General features: G+C 55.1%; 12 protein-coding genes across 12 annotated transcripts; 6 read left to right on the top strand and 6 right to left on the bottom strand.

Annotated features, from left to right (window-relative positions):
- Nucleotides 1–146: 146 nt before the first annotated feature.
- On the bottom strand, nt 147–1,298 carry LTR77_004979 (uncharacterized protein; the record flags this gene model as incomplete). Its single annotated transcript, XM_064802229.1, has 1 exon — nt 147–1,298. The coding sequence occupies one exon, from the start codon at nt 1,296–1,298 to the stop codon at nt 147–149; it is 1,152 nt and encodes a 383-aa protein (XP_064659590.1).
- Nucleotides 1,299–2,603: 1,305 nt separating this feature from the next.
- Nucleotides 2,604–3,605, top strand: LTR77_004978 (uncharacterized protein; the record flags this gene model as incomplete). The annotated part of the gene is made up of 1 exon (XM_064802228.1): nt 2,604–3,605. One exon carries the CDS (start codon nt 2,604–2,606, stop codon nt 3,603–3,605), a length of 1,002 nt encoding a protein of 333 aa, XP_064659589.1.
- A 261-nt stretch (nt 3,606–3,866) lies between these two features.
- BUD32 (serine/threonine-protein kinase bud32) lies at nt 3,867–5,791 on the top strand (the record flags this gene model as incomplete). Its single annotated transcript, XM_064802227.1, has 2 exons — nt 3,867–4,619; nt 4,970–5,791. The coding sequence occupies 2 exons, from the start codon at nt 3,867–3,869 to the stop codon at nt 5,789–5,791; spliced, it is 1,575 nt and encodes a 524-aa protein (XP_064659588.1).
- Nucleotides 5,792–6,655: 864 nt separating this feature from the next.
- On the top strand, nt 6,656–7,654 carry LTR77_004976 (uncharacterized protein; the record flags this gene model as incomplete). The annotated part of the gene is made up of 2 exons (XM_064802226.1): nt 6,656–7,168; nt 7,199–7,654. 2 exons carry the CDS (start codon nt 6,656–6,658, stop codon nt 7,652–7,654), a joined length of 969 nt encoding a protein of 322 aa, XP_064659587.1.
- A 543-nt stretch (nt 7,655–8,197) lies between these two features.
- Nucleotides 8,198–9,568, top strand: LTR77_004975 (uncharacterized protein; the record flags this gene model as incomplete). The annotated part of the gene is made up of 2 exons (XM_064802225.1): nt 8,198–8,893; nt 9,224–9,568. 2 exons carry the CDS (start codon nt 8,198–8,200, stop codon nt 9,566–9,568), a joined length of 1,041 nt encoding a protein of 346 aa, XP_064659586.1.
- Nucleotides 9,569–9,768: 200 nt separating this feature from the next.
- On the bottom strand, nt 9,769–11,319 carry HGT20 (Bifunctional purine biosynthesis protein PurH; the record flags this gene model as incomplete). The annotated part of the gene is made up of 2 exons (XM_064802224.1): nt 9,769–10,820; nt 10,857–11,319. 2 exons carry the CDS (start codon nt 11,317–11,319, stop codon nt 9,769–9,771), a joined length of 1,515 nt encoding a protein of 504 aa, XP_064659585.1.
- A 660-nt stretch (nt 11,320–11,979) lies between these two features.
- SSN3 (cyclin-dependent protein kinase) lies at nt 11,980–13,666 on the top strand (the record flags this gene model as incomplete). Its single annotated transcript, XM_064802223.1, has 2 exons — nt 11,980–12,076; nt 12,342–13,666. 2 exons carry the CDS (start codon nt 11,980–11,982, stop codon nt 13,664–13,666), a joined length of 1,422 nt encoding a protein of 473 aa, XP_064659584.1.
- Nucleotides 13,667–14,163: 497 nt separating this feature from the next.
- LTR77_004972 (uncharacterized protein) lies at nt 14,164–14,899 on the bottom strand (the record flags this gene model as incomplete). The annotated part of the gene is made up of 2 exons (XM_064802222.1): nt 14,164–14,830; nt 14,883–14,899. 2 exons carry the CDS (start codon nt 14,897–14,899, stop codon nt 14,164–14,166), a joined length of 684 nt encoding a protein of 227 aa, XP_064659583.1.
- A 946-nt stretch (nt 14,900–15,845) lies between these two features.
- LTR77_004971 (uncharacterized protein) lies at nt 15,846–16,266 on the bottom strand (the record flags this gene model as incomplete). The annotated part of the gene is made up of 2 exons (XM_064802221.1): nt 15,846–16,146; nt 16,193–16,266. The coding sequence occupies 2 exons, from the start codon at nt 16,264–16,266 to the stop codon at nt 15,846–15,848; spliced, it is 375 nt and encodes a 124-aa protein (XP_064659582.1).
- Nucleotides 16,267–16,685: 419 nt separating this feature from the next.
- On the bottom strand, nt 16,686–17,490 carry LTR77_004970 (uncharacterized protein; the record flags this gene model as incomplete). The annotated part of the gene is made up of 3 exons (XM_064802220.1): nt 16,686–17,084; nt 17,118–17,367; nt 17,417–17,490. 3 exons carry the CDS (start codon nt 17,488–17,490, stop codon nt 16,686–16,688), a joined length of 723 nt encoding a protein of 240 aa, XP_064659581.1.
- A 638-nt stretch (nt 17,491–18,128) lies between these two features.
- Nucleotides 18,129–20,260, bottom strand: CDC14 (cell division control protein 14; the record flags this gene model as incomplete). The annotated part of the gene is made up of 2 exons (XM_064802219.1): nt 18,129–19,696; nt 19,768–20,260. 2 exons carry the CDS (start codon nt 20,258–20,260, stop codon nt 18,129–18,131), a joined length of 2,061 nt encoding a protein of 686 aa, XP_064659580.1.
- Nucleotides 20,261–20,797: 537 nt separating this feature from the next.
- LTR77_004968 (uncharacterized protein) lies at nt 20,798–22,633 on the top strand (the record flags this gene model as incomplete). The annotated part of the gene is made up of 4 exons (XM_064802218.1): nt 20,798–21,094; nt 21,246–21,283; nt 21,390–22,362; nt 22,511–22,633. 4 exons carry the CDS (start codon nt 20,798–20,800, stop codon nt 22,631–22,633), a joined length of 1,431 nt encoding a protein of 476 aa, XP_064659579.1.
- Between the last annotated feature and the right edge of the window lie 925 nt (nt 22,634–23,558).

The raw sequence follows: 23,558 nt of genomic DNA, 5'->3' as shown, positions 1-23,558 counted from the left end.
TCTTCTGTTCATAGTGGTATGCAAATCTTGCAGTTCTTCCTTCTCCCCTGTCTTCGGAGAGTCCATAGGTAGTGGTGCTGGTAGTAGGTGGCATGCTGTTGGTCTTTACGGTACCGTCTCGTCTTCCAGGGTGAGGATGGACCGTCTTAGTCCTCCCAAATCGTCTCCAAGTCCAGATCAGCTCTGCGCTCCCCTCCGCACACACTCCACCGCTTCTTCTCCCGCCCCAGCCCTGTTCCGCTCCTGTAACGCGGCAAGTCCAGACTACCCTTCCGCCTCCCGTTGCCCGTGCCTTCGCCTTCGCTGTCACTCTCGCCCTGCTCTGCCCGTTCGGCTGCTATTCTGAGCCGCTCCATCCGCTCGGTTTCTATAGCTTCACTCTCCTCTTCTGGCGCGTCCTCGATGGTGTCAAGGGAGGAGATGGAAGGTGAGCGCGAGCGGGCAGATGTGGGCGTGGACGGAATGCTGCCAAAAGAGCTGCTACTGGCGTAGTGGTGCAAAGATGGGAAAGACTCGTTGTACTTTTGCGGGCCTAATGCTGGGCTGTTACTGCCGGATGGAATAGTGTTGAATTGTGCGTTTGGCTCCATAGTGCTGCCTGGGTAGGAAGTTGGCGCCTGTTGAGGTGCTCCTCCGAGGCTGTGGAGGGGTGACGCTGGGCGTCTCCGTAGAGAGTTGGATCGCGAGTGTGAGGAGGAGTGTTGTGGGAGTGGTGAGATCATGGTGTGAGCGGACGAAGGGCGAGGGGTAATGTCCAGCTCGCTGTCTTCTTGTATGGCTTCGATTGCGCTGCCGCTGTCGTACCAGGCTGGTAGGCGCGAAGGAGGCATGGCGCCGTCTTCTTGACCTTGTCTGAATGGTGACCGTGTCCGCGCAGGCGAGCGCTGGCTTGGACTGGGACTCAGACTGCCAGAAGAATAGCCAGACTGCTGCTCAAACGGCCGCAGCTGTTGCGGAAGAGGCAGCGAGTGTGCTCTGGTCATCTGTGGAGCACTGAGCAAGGCAGACCCGCTGCTTCTCGACCTCAAATGGCTCCTGGAGTATGGACTCCTGTTCCTGTGACTGCTGCTCGGTCTCGCCCACTCCAGCTTCTCCCTCTCCTTGAACAAGCCCTGCAGTAACACCGCCGGGCTCGGATCGGTGCTGCTGCGCGGGTTCGGTGGTCGTGTCTGCTGGGAGGCCGGCGAAGCGGAGCGAGGGGAGGGCGAGGACAGGTCCATGTCGGGCAGCAGAGTGTTGTGGAAGTTCAACTGGTCCTCCTCCTCCTCCCGCGCATCAGCTTGCGCACGAGGCCCCATTATGACGATCGTGTTGTTGTCGAGGCGAGGTTTGCGCGCCAGGGTCCGCTTGGTCCACTTCGGGCTTGTTGATCCTTCTCGCCTGCCTCCGACGCTTGTTGCGTCGTTCAGGGTCCAGCAACGAGTGGACAACTTCCGCCCCGAGCGAGAAGGAAGTGGGAGATGTATACCAGAGACTGGAGGAGGAGGAGGAGGAGGAGGAAGCGAGGAGGAGTCAGTCTCTGAGCGGCAACGGCGCGAGGCTCCTGATGAGCAGTCACATGCGAGCTTGCCTCGAACGCTCCTTCCTGCCTAGCCGCTTCACACCTGCGAACCGGATCCACTCTGCAATGCTTGGACTGTCCCTTCTTGACTCTGCACACAAACACACTGTTTCGACGACTCAGACTTGACACACGCGGAGAGGGCCTTCATAAAATATGAAGCAAACTCTGCTATTTCTAATACTTTAAGAGCGCCCAGCAACACAGACTGATGACAGACTATGAGGTGCAGCTGACTTCCCGCCAATATTTGGCTGCTGACACACGCCGCCTCGAACGCCTGCGCCGGACATACATGCGTGTAGGCGGCATCTTCGCGGACTTGTCACGCGAACTGGCGGTATGATGAGAGGCAGACGACACTTGTTCGCATCAGCAGCGGCCTTTCGAGGAAACATGCGGACCGGAATGGTGGACTCAATACTGGCTCCAGGCGACGGTGGCGCGATAGTTTTCCAGACGCCGGCGCCGACTTTCCTAAGCTGCAGGAACCATCCGCGGACACTGCATGCAGGCCAGACTTCCTTGTTGAGCGAGCGCTGCAGTGTACCGACTACATGTCTGTTTTCGGTGCGCCTCTTCAATACGCCTTGACGCCGCGTATTTGTGATACGGTTTGAGGAAGCATTGAGGCTTTGGAAGCCTGTTTCACCGCTGGCTGTATTTCGCTCTGGGCCTTTCAACAGACATGAGGCATGGTCCATGGCTGCGGCTACAGAACGGCTCAACGAGAGCAGTCATACAGCAACTTCACGAGTATGTGCCTTCAGACTTTGCACTGTTGAAGATCTGCTCGAAAATTGGAAGCCTCCCAAGCTCAGCGAAGGTAGGCTGACGACCTCGGCCCCGACATGGCTGTTAAGTGCTAGAGTAGGACGCCTTCCTTGCACCTCAAAATGTGAGTATTTATTTGTTTTGGTACCGGTCTTCTCGATGAACGAGTTCCTATCGATTCGATGTTATCTGTCAACACTTCTCTCCTAACTTAGAAAGGAGGTGACCACCACAACTCAATCGTCCAGAGTGGTCGGAGCATATGGCCATGGACCTACTACAGGAAAAGCACATTCACACCAGCCGCGGCTTCCACTACCGCTACTACGTCTCTCCCACATCCTCTTCACCATATACACTCCTCCCATGCCATGGCTTCCCCGACTCCGCCTCGCTGTACCAGTTCATCGTGCCTACATTGCTTAAGACCGGCCTCAAACTCATCATCCCCGACCTACTAGGCTACGGCGGCACCTCCAAGCCCACAGACCCGGCTCAGTACGAATGGAGCCTGATGTCCAGAGACCTCGTTGAGGTGTTGGCCGCCGAGTCCGTCAGCTCCAACATTATCCCACTTGGCCACGACTGGGGCGCAGCCATGGTCCAATGCTTCTACATGCTACACAAACCCCTTTGTGCCGGCCTCATCAACCTCAACGTCGCTCTCATGCCGCCGCGATCCGAGCCTTTCAACCTGGACGCCGCAAATGCACATACCGAGAAAACGCTCGGCTACCCAATTTTCGCCTACTGGAACCTCTTCCTCCCCGAAGAGGGCGTGAAGCTCATCGAGTCCCAGCTGGAGAGCATGTGGTACGTCCTCCACGGCGACGCCGACGACTGGATGGAGAAGATGTGGTGTACGCACGGCGGCATGAAGGAATTTCTCGAGCAAGACCGCCGGGACGTACCTTTGAAACGCTTGCCAGACGGTGACCGCTTAATGCGCGAATGGATTGCAGAGAAGAAGGCCGGTGGATTGATGGCGCCGACGTGCTGGTATAGGGCTGTGGCGGGCGGGCATCAGGATGAGATGGATCGGAAGTTGAGTGAAAAGGGAGCAGCGTTGGTTGAGCATCCATGTCTGTTTGTGGGGTGTTCGGGGGATTTGGTTTGTAGGGTCGATGCGATTGAGGGACCGAAGAGGGATGGGTTGGTGCCGGATTGTACGGTCAGGGTGGTGGAGAGTGGGCATTGGTGTTTGTATGAGAAGCCGGAGGAGGTGGGGAGTGTTGTTGTGGAGTGGCTGGTTAAGAAGGGGTACTGTTAGAGAGAAAGCCACATCTATGAATGGAGCTGCCTGCCTGCCGGGGACTAAGAAGTCTGGCATTCGAGTTCATAAACGTAGGCCACGATCACGTGGCGATAAGACACGATAAGAAAGTGAATGAAGCCGAACTTCAATTCGTCTCAATGCCACTTCCATCGAGTCCCGACAATGCCTTGACACTCATTCAACCCCTCCACCTCCAGCAAAGTTCCTCCATAGTCACGACATGCACATATTCCCACTCTTACGATAATCCTCACCATGTCCACCACAACCACAACCACGACCACAGCCCAATCCGCGACAACCCACACCCTCCCCGCCCCCTTCTCCTCCTCCCCAGACTCCCTATCCCTCATAACCCAAGGCGCCGAAGCCCTCCTCTACAAAACCCACTTCCTCAACCCCACCACCCCGGCCGCCCTCAAAGTCCGCCCCGCGAAACCCTGGCGCCACCCCACCCTCGACAAACGCCTCACACGCCAGCGTATCCTCGCCGAAGCGCGGGTGCTGGTGAAGTGTCGGCGCGAAGGGGTGCCGGTTCCCGCAGTGTTGGAGTTGGATTGGGAGAAGGGGTGGGTGGTGCTTGAGTGGGTTGAGGGGGGGAGTGTTAAGGAGGGTATACGGGGATGGGAGGGCAAGGTGGATAGGGACGGGGGGGAGATGGAGGGGTTGTTGAGGAGGATTGGGCAAGCGGTGGGGAGGTTGCATGGGGCTGGGGTGGTGCATGGGGATTTGACTACGAGTAATATGATGTTGCGTCCGTCTAGATCGGACACGGATGACGAGGGTGGAGATGAGGGACGAGGGAGTTTGGAAGGGGAGGTGGTGCTGATTGATTTCGGGCTGGCGATGCAGGCGACGCAGGAAGAGGAGCGGGCGGTGGATTTGTACGTGCTGGAGCGGGCTTTTGGGTCGACGCATCCGAGGAGTGAGGGGAGGTTTGGGGTGGTGTTGGAGGCGTATGGGGGCAGTTATAAGGGGGCGAAAGCGACGTTGAAGAGGTTGGAGGATGTGAGGATGAGGGGGAGGAAGAAGAGTATGATCGGTTGAGTGGTGAGTGGCAGATGTGCTGTCAATATGCCCTTGCAACGTCAAAGTGTTATTACCCAGGCATTGACTCTTGATGCCAAGATTCAACTGGCGGAGCGCCTGGAAGGCATGTGACTGCAGCACGGGCTCGCGCAACATCACTTCACGGAAGCTTGAGTCATGAGATAAGTTCACATGGGCTCAGCTTCGCAAATATTCCGACCCTTCACGCGCTACGGTTGTTCACTTATTTGAGTATGGCTCGACACGGCGCCGGCCATCAATAGATCTGAAGTCTCGGCAGCTGGCCAGGTTCATCGACAATGTCGCAGGCTCCCATGGGCTTGATAGCTCAGATCGAGAAGCAGACGCAACGACAAGTCACCATCGCTACGGACCCTGAAAAAGCTGGCGCACGATGCCATCCTCAAGATCAATCCCCCTTGTTCCGTTTACCAGGCGAGATTCGGAATGTCATCTTCTCTTTCGCTACCGAACCAGAACTTGAACGACATCCCACATTTCACTACGAGCCCCTCGACTGGTATCCGAAAAGCGCTGCGCAGCAGAAGCACCGCACGGCGCTTCTACCAACCTGTCGTCGTATCTGGCTAGAAGCCAACCATCTACCTATGCAACAGGCGACCCACACCCTATCCTTCGTGTCTGGAGCGCAAAAGATAGACACTTTTGCCCTGACGTACCTGCGGGCCAGAGTGAAACATCACACGGACTTCCTTAAGTCCCTCACTGCCAACAACACATCCAACCTCAACCATATTCGCATCCCTACATATCTGTCTCCTTGTCTTCACATTGTGGGCTTGGGATGGATGAGGCTGCTGTTGAGGAGCGTCACAGAAGAAACATCTCTCCTGATAGCGCCCAAGATCATTACGTGGGCCATCAACTTCCGGGACTGTGGCAGTCGGGTCCAATGGATCAACATGTACCGCAACTTCCTCATGTCATATTTCAGATTCTCGGCGAAACTCGGCGCGAAGGAAGTGAGGCTCGAGCTGGTCGCCCCATCCTCAGATGACGAACGTCTGAGACGTTTTGCGGAATCGGCAGAGGAGCTTGCTGAGTCCTCAGAATACCCTCCCGATGGCTTCGGTGGGCTCCATCCTGAGCACGTCCTTCCAGATGGCTAGTCGCTGCAGAATCAGCGTGGGGCGCAGATCTGGGTCGTAGCGGCGACAACGACAACAACAGAAGCCCGATCGGACAACAACTACGGCGGCCCGAAAGTCGTAGAGTATCGCCAATATACCTTGATCTGGAAGCGGAAGACGAGCAACTACGACGGCAACCCTGCGTTGAGCCTCTCGCACTCCAAGTACAACCATGACCGCCGCGTGGAAACGCGCGAGAGTGTAGAGAAGTACGAGCGGGACTGGGCGGAGCAAGGATGTCTGCTGGAGTTTGTTGAAGAGAAGTAAGATGCAGGCAAAGGCGATCGAGCGGCAATGGGGCAAGGGTGAGCGAGGAGGATGCGGAAGGTTGCTCAGTACGTGCGTTTTCAGTCATGCTCCAAAGAGCGAAAGGTCAGGTATGTGTCTGGCCACTAGGCCAGTCTTTTTTGATCTCGAGAAGGGATACACATGTCGATGATTAAGGTATTGTCAGATGATTCATATTGTGCAGCTTTTCCATTTCCTTTTCGTTTCGCATGTGATTGCCAAGCAATCGGTTCCGCTGCGTCATCTCCTTCGAAGGTCCCTCGATTCACTCGCGCCTTTCTCTTTGTTGATTGTGCGCTTCACGCGATCTTCAAAGCCTCCCTCCTTCAGGCGCCACCCGAAGACCCAAACTCCTGACAACAACAACAGGCCACTCCCATCGTCAGCGGTATTCGACATCGCGCAAACATCATGCGACCATCACACATAGCTCTAATCGAGCACACGACCGGGCGGCAAATCACCATCGCCACCACATTCAAGGAAGCCGACCTGACGAAATGCGATCCGCAGCAACAATAACCTCTGTTCAAACTTCCCGCTGAAATCCGCAATATGATCTTCCGCCTCGCTACTCTGCCAGAGCACAACGAGAACAACATCTACTGGACTTGTGACCGGGAGCATCATTCGGACGACGCTCTGGTACAGAGGTACCACACCTCGCTCCTCCTTACGTGTCGCCTCATCTGGCTCGAGACAAATGAGCTTCCGCTCGGACGGGAGACTCATCACTTCTACTTCCCTTCCGCGGATCCTCATTCAAACAAGAGCAAATACGACTATGTGGCCGGAAAGATCAGGGAGCGCCACGCGGCTTTGTGGACATTGCTACCTTTCAGCGGCAAGCGCAAACTCTACCATCTTCATTATCACATGCACGAACAGGCGGACGTCGAAAACAACCGCTTGACACTCCCGTACGAACTGATGCGTCATCTCACCAACATGTGGCCTTCACCACCGATCACCCCACCAAAGATGATCACATTCAGCTTCAAGGTCAACATGTGGTACTTTGAAGAACTCGAGGGGGAAGCAGGGGAAGAACAGAAGGCCGCGGACAAGGTTGCGGATCTATAAGCCCTACGTAGGAAGCTACCGGTCATACGCTCATTCGTCCAAGAGGCTGCTGCTTGTGGCGTGCAAACCGTTCGCATCGTGGTTGGAGGCACATCGACGAGCTTTCCAAATTTCAAGGACATGGTGGAGCAAGACGAAAGCTTGAGGGTTGCAAGAGGTGACAGCGCGCCAACCAAAATGAATCCGCCTCTACTCGGAGCAACTCGTCTGAGCCTCAAACTGCCGGGGGAAGAGAGTCCGGAAATGGTGGATGTTAGATTGTTGAACAAGGAAGGAGAGGTTGAGAGTGTGGTAGAGGAGATGTTCTGCTCGGTCGCGTGGACATGGGAGCAAGTCGGCTCAGCGACGAAGAGTTACGACAACGGCAGAGCGAAGGCATACTCGACTCTGCCTACCAAGTACATCAACCTTGCAAAGGAGTACAAGAAGACGTGGGAAAGCCAAGGGAGCTTGCTGAAGTTTGTGGAGTGATTTGGGGAGTGGATCGAACGTGGAGGGCAAGAAGACGGTGATGAAGGGATGCGTACGCTGTGATGTGGCAGTCGCGGAGAAACGGATGGGTCAAAGGGTCAGCAAGCGTCTCTGAACTGTGAACAGCGGGCATCAAGCATCGAAAGCCGCATGGACTTCGATTGTGTCTTGGAGAACCCTTTTGTTCATCGGTACTTGCGATGTATTTCATGGTATTGTCACAGCAGCGGACACATGTTGTATGCGGACGAACGTGCTGCGGGCGGTTCACAGTAAGTGCGACTTCGACAGGTCAAATCAAGTCACTCCTGATGCGAGGGATCTATCACTTACAGGGAATGTTGACGCTTAGTGCGCTGCTCGAGTGCCACGGCATATGCACGCAGCGACGCTACAGGTACCCTTGTCTTGTGTTACAGCTTCCGAGAACACAGGCTGTCTTCTTTACTTTTCACTCCCCTCGTCTTTATCTAGATCTCACGTCTGTCGAGATTGTCGTGAGAGCGATGGACCTTTCCAAAAATCCTTTTCATCGAGAGCATCATGGCATCAAACCTGATAGCTGCCATAGAGCAAGAGACCTCGCAGCGAGTCACCATCTCGGCCGAGCGCACAGAGTCCAACATTGCCAATTGCAACCAACAAATCCAATCGCCGCTCTTCAACAAGATTCCCCCTGAGATTCGCAACGAAATCTTCAGGCTCACCACCCAGCCTTACTACCAGCCAGACAACATCTACAGCCAGAACGGCCTCTACCATCATCAGGACGACAATCTCGCACAGACGCAATGCACATCTCTTCTTCGGACCTGCCGTCTCGTGTGGCTGGAGACACATGCGTTGCCTTCGGTGCACGCAAGGACGGCAACCCACCATTTTTATCTCATCGACTGGCCATTCGACGAAGCTTCGCAGAAAGCTTGTAAAAGGGCCATGGAGTTCAACCAAGACAATATCGCTGCCTTGTGGTACGATCTTCCCCAGAGAGCGAAGTTAGGTGTCGAGCACATCCATTTCCACTCGGCTATCAAACTATGTGCTTGCATTACTGGGTGTGAATGGGCCCACGGTTTGATTGTAGGCTTGGAAACACCTGACAGAGGATGCCCTACGCCATATCCGCCTAAAGTACTCACAATCACAAACCGACACCTGAATTGGCCGCCTGGAAACGAGCACATGTACATGCTGCGGATGTACGCCAGGTACTTGGAGACAGCATTTGCACAGCGCACGGTTGGTCACTCGATACTGACTGTACGCCTTGACCTGCAGGCTAAAGCCGAACACTGTGATCATTTGAAGGCCGTTGTACAGGACATGAAGGAAAATGTGACCGTTTACGGCTGCCCAAGGGAGCATGGCAGTGGGTCGGGTGACGATGGTCCGCACTTTGTGCTTCAATTACCGGTAAAAAGGCGGGAGTCGTCTGAGCCTGAGGCGGAAATGTATCGTAGACACATGGCCGGTAGACCGGAGCCTAGTCCACAAGAAAGCGTGAAGATGGCCGGCGGCAGCGTCTAGGGCCCAACTTCGATGACGGAAGCACGTACTGATGTGTTGAAGTCCAGTACCCAAGAAGTAAGGCCGAACCTCAGCACCGGAGACCACGGATCTGACGTTGACCTCCACGGTGATGCTTCGCAGTCCAACACTGAGGCCGATGTGGCACAACTCAGCAATGAAGCTTCCGGGTTGAGAAAGGTAGACTTGGTGAGCTACACGCTGGCCTACAAATGGCAGCATGGCAGTCAGCAGAGCCACACCACTACGGCAATCCAAGCCCTGCCCGCAACATCTCCTGAAGAGCTGGTCTCTGGGCTGACGGAGGAACAAGTCGCAGCTGCGAACAGGTATCGCGATCTCTGGGCCAGTCAAGGAAGTCTGCTGAGGTTTGCGGAAGATGGCTGAATTGCGCTTGGCTCAAATGCTCAAGTCGGATGATCTGACAAGACGAATGGGATGCTGACCGCTGCTGAGCACGAACATGATTGTATCCATAGACTCAGATAGACCTTACCTCTTTCGGTCTCCGTATAAGGGAGTAGCTGGTTTCGCCATCAATTGCATGACAATCTTACCACTCATATAGCATTCAAAAACCCGGTATATCAATCAACCGTCCCACCCTTCCCCCTCCCCCAAACCTCGTCCACAGTCTTCCCCTTACTCTCCGGCACCCACCACATCACCAACGCGCCGAACAGCCCCGCCATCGCCGCAAAAACAAAATACACCTGCCCCTTCCCCATCGCCTCATTCAACATCGGGAAAAACTGCGCCACCACGAAGGTCGCTACCCAGTTCACCGCCAGCGCCCAGCTCTGCACAGCTCCCACTGCGTTCGCATCGACGAGCTCCGAGGCGAGGATGAACGGCACGGGCCCAAGCCCGAGGCCGAAGGATGCGACGAAAAGTACGACGGCGATGGCAGAGAGGGCGGGTATGCTGCGCATGATGCCGATGGCGAGGAGAATGGAGTTGATTCCCATTCCCGCGATGCTGAGTAAGAGGCAGGTTTTGCGGCCGAGTTTGTCGACGAGTGGGGCGGCGGAGGCTGTGATGAGGACGTTGAGAGCGGAGACGGCGACGTTCAGAAGTGCGCTGTTGGCGGCGAGGAGGGTGGAGAGGAGCCGCACGCCGTACATTATTATGCTGTTGATGCCGGTGAGTTGTTGGGCGAGCATGACTGTGGTTATGGCGAGGACGGCGGGACGGGTGTCGGGGTGTTTGAAGATGGCAAGGAAGGTTAAGGGCTTTTTGGGGGAGTCGTTCGAGTGGGTTCGAGACATCCCTGGGTCGGACGGGGTATCGGAGGATAAGAGGCGTTCTTCTTCGCTGGGTTCGTCGTCGTCCACGGTGTCGACGCCGTAGCTTCGTATCTCTTCGTCTATGTCCGCACTTTTGCCCCGTATTCGTCGTAGCACCTTCTTTGCATCTCCCACTTTTCCTTTCTCCGCCAGATAGCGCGGGCTCTCCATTCCAGCTGCCATGAATGCTCCAGCTTGTACTGCTCCAATCGCCCCTCCAACCCCAAGTATTACTCTCCACATCTGCCCTCGACTCCATACCAGACCCAAAGCTTGCGTGATCAAGATACCCACATTCACCATGACCTGCGTGAAACTGCCGAACAGCCCTTTATGCCCTGGTGGTGCCAGATCTGCGATATATAGCGGTGCTACCACCATTGCCGTACCTGCTCCTAGACCCGAGACGAATCTACCAAGTGCCAGCACTGCTATGCTCGGCGAAGCCGCCTCGAAAACAGGACCAACCGTTGCGAGCAGTGCGCCGGGGAGCATTGTCCGGACTCGGCCTACTTTAGCAGTCAAGGGACCTGCTGCGAGGGCGCCAATTAGACCGCCCAGGGTGAAGAAGGAGGTCACCACGCCCAGTTGCGTTGCATCCATGGGAATGCATTGTGGGAGGTTGCTGGAAGACGCAGCGGTTGCTGTGCTAGTGGAAAGGTGCGAGCTCAAGGCGGATTTGAGGCGGGCGAGGGTTGATGGGTTGATCGAGTCGGCGGCGCAGGTGATGACTTCGGAAGGCGCGTTGAGCTCTGCTAGGTGGTAGCCGAAGAGTAGGGGGCCGAGGGTTGCGCTGAGCAGAAGAAAGATGAAGTAAGGCGTGAGGTCGGAGAGGGTGCTTCGGGTGGCCATGGTGCTGGGACCCTTTGATCCAGTCGCGTAAGATTGACGCTGGTAGCTTCTATACCATACTGAAGCTGCTGTCGTCTCCCCGGAGCCAAGATGGAGAGCGACACTATATCTCAGCGGATAATGTGAAGATGAGACGGTCTGTCGTTCGGCGACATGTGGTCCGCTTCCTTATCGCAGCTTATCTCCACGTGACAGGTGAATGCATCATCATCCGGACCACGTCTCGCTTCTTACCTGGTCTCTGAGCACTCGACAGCAGGTGGTGTTTGCTGCCTTGCCAATCAGGACTGCACCATCCCGCAAGGTGCTGAGCCAGAGCGGTCTGGAGGCCCGAACATCCTATCAGAGCAGCCGAGCAAACAGCATGTCAGCCTTCTGACTTCATCTGAAGCGATCGCGCTCGAAGGGCAGCCGCGTCTTGCACGGAAGCGAATTCCTCCCGACACGTATCAGATCTACCGCCGCCAGCGCTGTCTACTACCATGCATACAGATACAGCGCATTCGCGGCATCGGGCCGACCATGGCAAGCTGCATCACGCCTAAGCTCGAGCTCCATCTCACTACCTTACTCTGTGCTCCACTTCTGACGAGACCGATGCCAAAAGCCGCTTCGCTTTCAGTCTAACAGCGAATCCGCCTTCTGCGGCCAACGCCCACCATGGGCCCACCAAGCGCAGCTACAGGCAAAAATGCTGCCGCAGTGCAGCCGGCAGCGGCGGGCGCGGTCAAGAGGACGGCTAAGCAGGCTTTCGAGGGTGAGTGCGTTCCTCGTTATCGGTTTTAGGAAAGAAGTCAAATATGCGAAATGCTGTTAGCACGCCGTAATATCCGCGGCTATGTACGTTTCGTATGTTCGCCTCCCCGGGAGTGCGAGTTCTCCGCATCCGTTTGTTACGTGATCGGAGAATTCTGTTTGCGTGGTGCAGATCTGGCCATGTGATATATAGGAGCGCTGTCTCGCCCGCTTTAGGCAGTTGTGGCCTCACGTGATATGGCTTCTATGCTCACACATACCTGCAGAGGATCCGTCAACACCACCACTAGTCAAGATGACTTCCGCACCATATGCCCCTCAACGTCATATCAACGACCACTACGATATCGTTGGCTTCATCAGCAGCGGAACATACGGCCGCGTCTACAAGGCTGTCTCCAAACGCCCGACCACCACTTCTCAACCCACCCAACAGACAGCAATCATCAAGCACCCCACCACCGGCAAGCCCATCGAAGCCTTCGCCATCAAGAAGTTCAAGCCCGACAAAGAAGGCGAGCTCCAATACACGGGCATCTCCCAATCCGCCATCCGCGAGATGGCCCTCTGCACCGAGCTCTCCCATCCAGCCCTCATTCACCTCGTCGAAATCATCCTCGAAAGCAAATGCATCTTCATGGTCTTCGAGTACGCCGAGCACGACCTCCTGCAAATCATCCACCATCACTCCCTGCTCAATCGCACGCCCATCCCCGCCTCCACCCTCCGCAGCTGCACGCATCAACTCCTCTCCGGCCTGCTCTACCTCCACCGTAACTGGGTCATCCATCGTGACCTCAAGCCCGCCAACATCATGGTCACCTCCTCCGGCGCGATCAAGATTGGCGATCTCGGCTTAGCCCGCTTATTCCACAAACCCCTCCACGCACTCTTCAGCGGAGACAAGGTGGTCGTGACCATATGGTACCGTGCCCCCGAACTCCTCCTGGGAAGCCGGCACTACACACCCGCCATCGACCTGTGGGCGGTTGGGTGCATCTTCGCGGAAATGCTGTCTCTACGACCAATCTTTAAAGGCGAAGAAGCGAAGCAGGACTCCAAGAAAGCAGTACCCTTCCAACGGAACCAAATGGGTAAGATTGGAGAGATCCTCGGCTTGCCCACGAAGTCCCAGTGGCCTTTACTACCCGCAATGCCTGAGGCTTCGAACTTGCAGAGTGTAGCTCTGCACAACCCAGCCGTCAACCGCGCCGCAGGGCTCGAGAAATGGTACCGCAACATCGTCGCCTCCAACAACTACGCCACAGCCTCCGCATCCGCGAACGCTCCATCAACTCGCGGACCGCCGCCTGACTCCGCACTCGACCTTCTAAAGCAACTGCTCACATACGACCCACTGAAACGTATATCAGCAGAGCAAGCATTACAGCACAAGTACTTTGTCGGCGAAAGCGGACAAGAGAAGGTCGGGTGGAATTGTTTCGAGGGGCTGGAGAGCAAGTATCCGGCGCGCAAAGTTAGTACTGAGACGAATGAGATTGGGACGGGGAGTTTGCCGGGGACGAAGAGGAGTGGGTTGCCGGATGATGGGTTGAGGAGTGGTGTGGGGGGTGTTGGGGGGAAGAGGTGAAGAATCAGCGGACGAAATTCGTGCTTTGGCTGGCTGGAGAAGACAACATCTATTGTTCGCCTGCCGGTGGCACGCTTACCACCGATGTATATGCAGCTTACCAGACTTATGGATACTCTGACGACAAGGATCCATACGCTTCTCCGAGACACAATGGCACCGGCACTGCTGATGAGGTGCTTGCAACTGGATGGAAAGGCAATGCGAACACGAGCAGGAGCAGAAGAGTATCTCCCCGTGGTCGGGGCCGTCAGATGTGTCGTCCTCATCGCAAGCCCTTGATAAGATGGCGTCTCAGCTAAACGCAAGTAGCATCGAGAAACGAGGCCATGGCCATGACCAGCCTCCCTGATCCCCCAATGACCTCCTCTGGGTACCGGACGACGCTCTGCTGTCTTGCTCCAAGTCCTGCTTCGCAGTCCAGGAGTCCTTGCCTCGAAATCGCTTGCTGGGTGCTCTCGATCCCTCCACCCGCTGTCGTCGTCACGGGAAGGACCTCAGAACATTGTGGTGTAGCAGGGCTTGCCCTCCCGGACGTGTTCGTGGTACCTGCATTTGTCCTTGCCGGTGATTGGATTTTTGGCCGGTGGCTTCGACTCTGCCCTCTCCTTGAAAGCAAGCGCCACATCGAACAAGAAATCGACATCTTCCTCGGAGCGCTCGGCCTGTCGATACGTGCTGGTATTCCAGCCCCAGACGGCGAAGTCGACGACCAGTAGGCGGATGCGTGAAGATGGCGAGCTAGAAGAGTAGACGGAGGGATGCATCTGCTGTAGGTAGTCTCCGTCGACTATGGTCTTTGAGCGCAGCGCATCGACAACTCCATCTTTGAAGGATGTCGACATGAGGCGGTCGCCCAAGTTCCAGCTCGCAACCAACCGTCCCAATTCCTTGTCCGTCTGAGTTGTGTCACCAGGCTTGGCAAAACAGACGTCCCCTTCCTTGCTACTATAGATAATGCCTTCCTTGAGGAAGTTGTTGAAGATCTTAAAGATATCCGGATCAACGTCGTCAAGCTTGACTTGTCGGGTTTGGCCTTCCTGCCAGTCTTTGTTAAGGGCTTTCTTGAAGTACTCAGAGTGCTTTATGAGGAGATCGATGCGGACGTTGAAGAGCTGCCTTGGTTCACCGCTGCCGACAATGATATTGGCGGTTTGAAGTTCCCTAATGTTTCTTAACTGCGGCAAGAATTCTTCCTCAAAGGCCATCGACTTACGACGGGGCATCTGTCATCTTTCTACGGATCTTGCCTCCTAGCTTGCTGTCGGCTTCGGCTTTGCGCTCCCCAATGGTGTGTGGTCGTGAGCACTATGGCAGGAAGTTCATGTGTTGTGCTTCAGGCGGTTGTGGCGTGGGAGAATGGTGCGGGTTGAGCAAGTGATGAAGAAAGATCGAGGTCGCGGAGAGATGGGTCAAGAAGATGATGTAAGCTTGGCTGAAAAATGGACTGATGTCACGAGTATCTCGTGCGTTGGGAGATTCGCGATGGATTGACAAGGTGAAGAGGAAGTGATGAGACATGTGAAAGCACGTGCACATTCGACCGCTCATACTCTGAGCCACACAAGCTACGAAGGTGAAGCCACTTCAAACGGGATCATCGTTGGTGCTGCATCCCATGCGTCCTCCGTCCTCAAACGACTGCAGCCTTCTCGCTCGGAAAGACTCCTCCAAACAAGTCGACGCCTCTGAAAGGGTTGCATGTCATCGCCACCGCACTAGGACCACTCAACTTTTCGGTCCTGCCGCAGTCCTCCTATGCGATCTACCGCCACTCGCTATCGCTTGGAGTCGTACGCATTGGGAACGGGGCTCAGAACATGGTGGTGTAGCACGGCTTGCCTTCGGCGACGTGCTCATGATACTTGCATCCGACCTTTCCCGCAATCGGCATCGTATGCAGCTGGCTGTCACCGAGCTTCTGCTTGAAAGCGACGGCTAAGTCACGGAAGAAGTCAAATTCTTGGGCAGTTCGGTCAGGCAGCGTGAACGAAGCCTCCGTCCAGCCTCCCACTGCAATGTCGACCAGCAAATGACGGATTCGAGACATCGGTGTGCTTCTGGGATAGATCGAATTGTGGAGTCGGGTAGGACGGGCTTCCCGCTCACGGATTTTTGCAAGCAAGGCGTCGGTGATAGCGTCCTTGAAGGTTGTTGACAGCAAGAGGTCTCCTAGTACTCAACATCTCGATATGCGAGCCCACTCCTTATCATGAGTCTTGCTTCCGTCGGCTGAACCCTCTCTCCTAGTCTCCTCTTTACTGCTCAAGATCCTTCCCTCGTATAGGAAGTTCTTGAAGATGGTGAATGTTTCGAAGTTGGCGTTTTTGAGCTCGACCATCCTCTCTTGACCCTCCTTCCATTCCTCACGAAGAGCGACGACGAAGAAATCCGAATGCTTCTCGAGCAGACTGGTATGGATGTACAGCGTTTGTGCGGTGTCGCCTTCGCCGATGACGACTTTGATCGATTCGTTTCCACTACCAAATGTTAACAAAGATCAGAGAGGCAGGCATTCATTCTTACCATCGAGCCTCGTCCATTCTGCCACGGATACTGAGAGCTGATGCCCCAGTGACAGCGCCTTTAGTGGTCGCCATAGTGGCGTTTCTTGAGAGGAGAGCAATCAAGTGCAGGCCTGGTATGGGCAAAAAGCGGTGACGATGGAAAGACAAGGGAGATCGGTTCAAGCAATGCAGACATTTCGCAGAAGCGTTGTGAAGTGAGGTTGCTTGTGTAACCCGACACATCAAGCAGCAAGCTAGTCTGAAAGTGGTGATCATGTGAAGGCACGTGAAGTTAGACTTGCCTGGAACACCGGAGAAGGAGCTGCAGAAGTGAAGCTGAAGGAAACCTACCAGCACAGCATTCGAAGCACCGTATTTGCTCCGTCGGGACCGACAAGAATGGCTATCAATCTCATACGCATGTTGGCCCTTCCAGAGTCTGAACACTCAACCACGCTTCAAAGGCCTGCGACGCCCAAACACCATCTCCGTCCAGCCAGCAACACACCTCGTCACCTCGCCTTCCGGAACGTCTCCAGATAGCACGGCTTCTTCTCCGAGACATGCTCATGGTACTCGCACCGATCGACGATCCACTGAAGATTCTTCTTTCCTTCAGATCGATTCCGTATCTCAACGAGCCTGATTGCCACATCGACTATGAAGGCCGCATTGTCCTCAGCAAGCTCCTCTCTTCGGAAGAAGTCGACATGCCAGGTATGCGCGGCAAAGTCCACAAGCAAGCGCCGGATACAAGATCTCTCCGTGCTGTTTGGGTAGATGTCGAATTGTGCACGAAGCGGAGTCTTGTTGTGGAAGGCGTATTTGTCCAGAAACGCATCGGAAGCGGCGTCTTTGAAAGCTGTACACAGGACCCGCTCTCCCAACACCCAACAACAGGCTAGGCGAGGCTACTCGATGTCCCTGTGGTCTTGTCCACTCACATGAGGCGGATCGGTCGAGTCACCAGCCTTGCTGCAGTACACGAACCCAGTATAGAGGAAGTCCTTGAACACCTCGAAGTGCTCCGGCTCCACGTCTCTCAACTCGACACGCCGGCTGCGACTTTCCTTCCAGTCGTTCGAAAGCGCGGCTCTGAAGAAATTCGAATGTTTGATCAATAGGTCTGTGTGGACGTTGAAGATCTGTTCTTGTTCTGGGGCGCCGACGATGACGGCGATGGTTTCTGGTCGACTGCTTGAAAGTCAGGGGCATTTCTGGCGAAGGTAGGACTGAAACTTACTGTGGCGCATCTTCCATCTTTCTCCGAGCGACTGCTTTAGGCTCGAGCTTCACTTCTGCCTTGCGCTTAGGCATGGCTGGTGGGAGCGAGACTCGATCGCTGAAATGAAGGTTGATTGCGTATGATGAAATTGCCGAAGAGTTGATAGAATGCTTCCGGAGGATGGAGCAGCGCTGAACGGAAGGCAGGGAGTTGTGAAGACAGACCTGTTGACAAGCAGAAGACGAAAATATTGGCACTTATCCAGGCTCTTCAAGCGCCGTGGACCAGCAGAGACTGAAGATTGGAGCCTTGACTCTTCTTTTACAAGTTCCAATCTGGCGACGATACTATGTCAAGAAGCCCAGGGACGTGTCGGAGTTACGAGCAGGGCAGCAGTGATGTGTCGTGGCCTACAACTCAAAAGTCAACGCTCAACAATACGACAAGCAAGTTCAAAACCATCATACACATCATCGCTAGCCAACGCTATGCCTCATGCGCAACTGAACAGCAAAAGAATCCAAACAGCAACCGTCATGCAATGCAGCCATGTCCATCCCTCCATCCCTCCATCCCGTCCCACCCAAGAGCCATATGAGAGCATCCAAAATCACACCCGCGCATCAACTCCATTCCTTTCCCTCATCCGTACCAACTCCATGCCATCCGACCGTTGCCCGTGAGTACGAAAATCAAACATCAACATTCCCACTTGCTGGAGCAGAGCAGATCACGACGCCTTGTGCGCCCTCGTGGCCTGCGAGCCTACACTCCCGACCCGTCCGCTCGTCTTGCGCACGTTTGTCTTGCCCTCCGTGCTGCGACGCACAGGTGACGAGCGCTTGCCGATGCTGAGACTGCTCATCCCGCTGCCGCTCTTCACGTTCGGCGTCTTCGGCCGCGTTGGGCTGGCATCAGCCATGAGCTCCTCGATCATGGCTGGACGGTTCTCGCTGTCGCTGTTCTCGGCGGAGGTGAGACCATCCCACTTGGTCGTGGTGGTAGTGGTGGTCGTGCAGCTGATGGCTCTACGCTTGCCGCTGCGGCTGACTGGGGACTGGCTTGCCTTGCGTCCGAGTGAGCGTAATGCAGCGTCGGTCTCTTCGTCCTTCGGACGGCTGGTCGAGCGCTGCATGCTAATGATTTCGGTGTCGGGCTTGATGTCGAAGGGTTGGTTCTCAGTCATCACACGTCGTGCGCCGAAGATCTTGTTCGTCTTGCGCGGCTGGCCTGGTGTTGGTGCCGGCAGGTTCTCGTCTGAGACGCCAAGGCTTCCCTTCGTGTCGTCGGAAGTGTAGCCTGCAGTCGAGGTCGCTGCCTGCTCATTATTCGTGATCTCGCCAAGCGCAGCTCGTCGCGGGCTGCTCACACGGCGGTCACCGTGAGGGGGAGTGAAAGTTTGCCCGTTGCTGGCCATTCGTCGGCTGGCTGACTGGTGGGTTCTTGATGGCGTGGCAGGCTGGAGGGTAGCCATGATCTTCTCCTTGAGAGTGTCCTCATACCACCACTCCCTAAAGGTACCTTGGTTCAGATGCAGCCAATGCTGCTGAGGACCAACAACCATGCCAGGTCTCATGAAACGCATGAATGCGATGACCTCGTTGGCAGTGAAGCCATTTCTGTAGATGAGGTACGCGCCAATGAGACAGCCAGTGCGGCCAAGCCCAGCCTTGCAGTGAACTGCGATACCCTTTCGCTTGCCAATGGTGTGGTGAGCGAGGTTGACAAACTTCCGGACAAGGTTGAGGGGTGGGCAGGTTCCGTCGTCAAAGATCATGTCCAGATGCTTGATGCCAAGAGCAGTGAAGTAGGATGGTGAGTACAGCTCAGAGTTCAACCGGACGACCAAGCCAATACCTCTTTCTGCAAAATGCACGAGCACGTTCTTGAACGGCGTAGGCAGATTCCTGTCCTTCTCGACTTCCGACACAGATCGCGGTAGTGAGGAGTAGGCTGGGTCGTTAGACTTGATGACATGCGTCGGCTGATGTTGAGGAGATGCGAAGGCCAGAAAGCTTGGTGAGATCCAGTTGAAGTCGCCCATGTCCACACGCTCGTATCGCTCGTACTCTTCCAGACAGAAGTCTTTCAGGCCAACGAGTCCCTCTTCTTTCGCCTTCCACACACCATACACAACATCCTGAATCGTCAAAGAGTAGTCCGCCTGGCTGTATCCGGCATCGCGGAACGGCATGCATGGCGGATCCATCTGAGCGATCGGTGCAAGCGCAAGATGTGGTGGCCAGTGCTGGATAAGCACCATGTACACGGCGAGAATGCAAGCTGCGTTCGCGCGACCTAATGAGGTTTGTTAGCTCTCGCCACTCGGGTGAACATACGCCGTTTTAAAAGCGCAATGATATACTCACTCCTCGAATCCGCATCGCTCCAGAGTACCACCGGCCTGTTCTCATTCTCCGGATGTCCCAACACATCGTGCAGCTGCACCGCGAATCTGTACAGATGCCCGATGTGCAGGGGACCAAAGTCCGCATGGAACGCGTTGTACAGCAGGCTCCGGTCGATGCAGAAGTAGAAGGGCGCGACCCTCGCACTGTCTGGAACTACTGCTTGTGGCCCATTCTGAGCTCTTGACGACCGCTTGCTGGGTGATCGAGGGGCTGGCTTGTTCGGGTACGGGAACGGGGTGTTCTCATCCGGCGCATGAGTGTATGATGCGAGGTAGAGGCGGTCTGAGTAGTGGAGGAGATGCATATTAGCAATATTTCCTGCGAGCGAGCGACCATCTAGTGTGGTCGCAGGATGCTGCGCTGTGGTACCTTGAATGTACTCGATCACTTGTCCGTAGCTGGTCGTGGAAGGCTCCGCCGGCGCATGTTGCGAGGTGGAAGGCATCGTCATGATGGGATGCGCTTGACTAGCACACCCTCGTCGCCGACTGTTGCTTTATTGAATGCTGATCGAGGAGGAGGTACCGGTGACCGTGTTCTCGATGGCAGGAAGGAAGTAATGAGCACGATAGCGGCGCTCGCAGACAAATGCAGTTGCTCGCTTGGAACGAGAAGACACAATCTGTTAGCAGAACGACGAGCGCATCATCGGTCGAGTATGATAATGTTATGAGGATCGAATGCAGTAGAGTGGAGGATGCAATGCAATATGCAGGAACCAAATGTTGTTGCTTGCGAAGGTAGCGCTAGCCCTGGTTCACAACAATCGCGGTTGCCAGGTCAGATAGACTTTCGGCAGCTGCCGAAGCGCTAAGTCCGCTACTGTTAGGATCCGCCATCTCGACATCTTGACATTCAAGCTGCCATATCTTTCCATCTCACGGCAGCTTCGAGACTGTTACGACATCGGAGAACGACGATCGATCTGCCACGGCTGTCCACCGAACTTACCGGCCTCTGCATCTTGTAGTCGACCATCACTGACACTATGGCCACCATGATCCGCCGTGGCAAGACAGAAGGATGGCTACGACTCCCACCCGGAGCGTTCCTCCCTTGGGCAGCCCTCAATGACGCCCAGTTCTATCGTACAGCCCCAGGGAATTTCCCAGGCCGGGGTGGCGCCCTTCTAGCGGAGCACGATCTGGACGCCGAGAAAGACGATTCCAATGTTCTCCTTACGGTACCAAAGGACCTAGTTCTCTCGCTTGAACGGTGCCAAGAGCAGGCACGGTACGACCGAGACTATCGAGAAGTGCTGGATAGTCTGGGAGACTTTAGCAAGGTAGGTCTGAATGGCTCCGTCCTCCTTGCGGTCAATGTCGTTCTTCATTCTCTTCATGTCAGCTCTCCGCTGATAGCTCCTCAATGTTCAGACGCCAAGGGGAGCTATACTTTCGTTTCTCCTACTTCAATCGTCCATGTCATGTCCGCAGCTCTCTGAGTATGTGGGAGTTCATACAGCTTTCTCCGAGTAAGTGCAGACTTTCTTTCGTGGCAATCGACAAATTTCTACTCTTGTGCCGCCTTCTGTCCACAACAGCGCGATACGGCGGGCCAGCTTGCTGAGATTGGTACAGCTACATCAAATCACTGCCCATGGAAGAGCTACCTACTTTCTGGACGCCAGAAGAACTCCAGCTGCTGATTGGCACCACTCTTGCTCCCGCCATGTCCTCGAAGCTCAAAAGCCTACGACGAGAATACGACCTGCTTTGCTCGAGCGCTGCGAACACGAGGTGGTACAAGGCGGTGCAAGACTACCTTGACTTTGACGACTGGCTGCAGGTCGATGCAATGTACCGCTCGCGCGCACTCGACTTTCCCGCCATCGGCCACTGCATGGTTCCCTGTGTCGACCTTGCCAACCATGCAACAGGAGAGTCAACGCTAGCTGTCTATGAGAAAGATCACGAGGGCAACGCCGTGCTATTGCTTCGAGACGGCAAGAGCGTTAAAGACAGCCACGAGATTACCATAACGTATGGTGATGAGAAGGGCGCCTGTGAGATGTTGTTCTCCTACGGCTTCTTGGACGACAGCATGACGTCTGCAGAATCGCTGTTCTTGTCTCTGAACATCGCAGACACCGATTCGCAGCAAACATCAAAAATGAAATTCGCGGACACTGCTCCGGGCTTCAAGTTGATAGATACCAGAGACAGCGAGATCGACTGGACAGGCGACTTCATCTGGCTGCTCTGCTTGAGTGAAGATGACGGCCTTCGCTTCGAACTTGCAAGGACTGTGGACGGCGACATCGAGATGGAGGCCTTCTTTCACGATCGGCGTCTTACTGGCGGCGCTGCTGAATTGTATAGCCTACTTGCAAAAGACGAGCTGTGGGAGCTCTATCGCTTACGGGCGATCACTCTGCTACAACAGCGTGTATTCGACCAATTGCAAGTGCTCTTCTCGACGCAGGATGACATGGAGGCTACTCCGCACGGCGATAATTCGGAGGTGCGAGACAGGCCGTATGAGCTGGCTATGAGACTGCGGGCTTTGGAATTCGACCTGATGAACCAGGCGTACGAGTCTTTCGAGCAGCAGGTACGTCCGAAGACCATCTCTTTTGCGCGGTGCGAAAGTGTTTTCTATGCAGCTCACAGAAGCCACAATACACGATGAGTGATCCCCACAGTGACATTTGATGTAGCGGCGGTCTAGATCTTCAGAGCTGTAGCTGACTGCGCATTAGAAAGACGAGCTCGCACAACATCCCGTAGTCGTCCGCTACCTGGAGGAGATGAATCAAGAAACATCTGCAGATTCGCAAGCAGATCCTGGCGGAACTGTCGCCGAACCTGACGACTTCTCGTGATCGTCAAAGGCTTCAAAACAGCAGGCCTACCGACAGAGCACGGTATCCACAGATCTTCAGCGACAGGAAAGCTTGGTATGAGTCGACGTCTGGTTCGAGCATTGAGTTGACGTCGTGACCCAGCTCGAACGACCGTAGAGGACATATCTGGTTAGATGGCCGTGAACAAGCAAGACAAGGTCGCTCCCGGATGCGGAGAGAGCTCGCTGTAAACAATCTAGCTGGCGATCACTACCACAACACCGGCGCATCTCCGAAGACTGTTGAAGCTATAACAGTAGCTCGAGGTATAGCGTGAAGATATGAGGTTCGGAGCAAACGGAAGTGTACCGCCATCGCAACCGCCTCCGAGAAAGAACAGCAACAGTTTTGACCTAGGTTCTATTGCGCAGCGTGACTCGTTCTGTCTCACATCAGGTGGTCGCTCAGCGCATGGCATGAAGTCATCCCAAGAGTGAAGTCCAAGAAGTGACAAATTACAGCTTCCAGCCTCCGCCAATGACGCCAGCTCCCCGCTGGACGGTTTGGGTTCAGGACAACTCCCGGATCAGCAATGGGTCGATCTGCATTCGGTGTCTTCAAATGTCTCTACAACTCCATAAGTGATCTCTACTCTCTTATTTTCTTTCTTCGCACACACGGAGCGATGTCCCTGAAATACCCGAGAGAGCCTTCTACTGCACACACCAAAGTTCTAGCGAGAATCACTCGGCGGGCGGGAGAGTTCAGCGGTCATCATTCGTCCCTCAGCAGAGCTCTGGAAGCCAGGGCCGTCGATCTCCCCACCTCCGACAGCCTTGGTGGCCTTTCTCTAAGCCTAAACTGCCGTCGCCCAATCGCATTCGCATCTCAGGCTGCCAGATGAAGTGTAGTTCCTCCGCAAGTTGATCGTGTGAGGTTGGCAGCAGCGTTAGCTGCAGCACGG

The sequence above is a fragment of the Saxophila tyrrhenica genome (assembly GCF_035928015.1).
Source record: "Saxophila tyrrhenica strain CCFEE 5935 chromosome Unknown scaffold_7, whole genome shotgun sequence".
Taxonomy (NCBI): Eukaryota; Fungi; Ascomycota; class Dothideomycetes; order Mycosphaerellales; family Extremaceae; genus Saxophila; species Saxophila tyrrhenica.
This window is presented reverse-complemented; position numbering and strand designations above follow the sequence as displayed.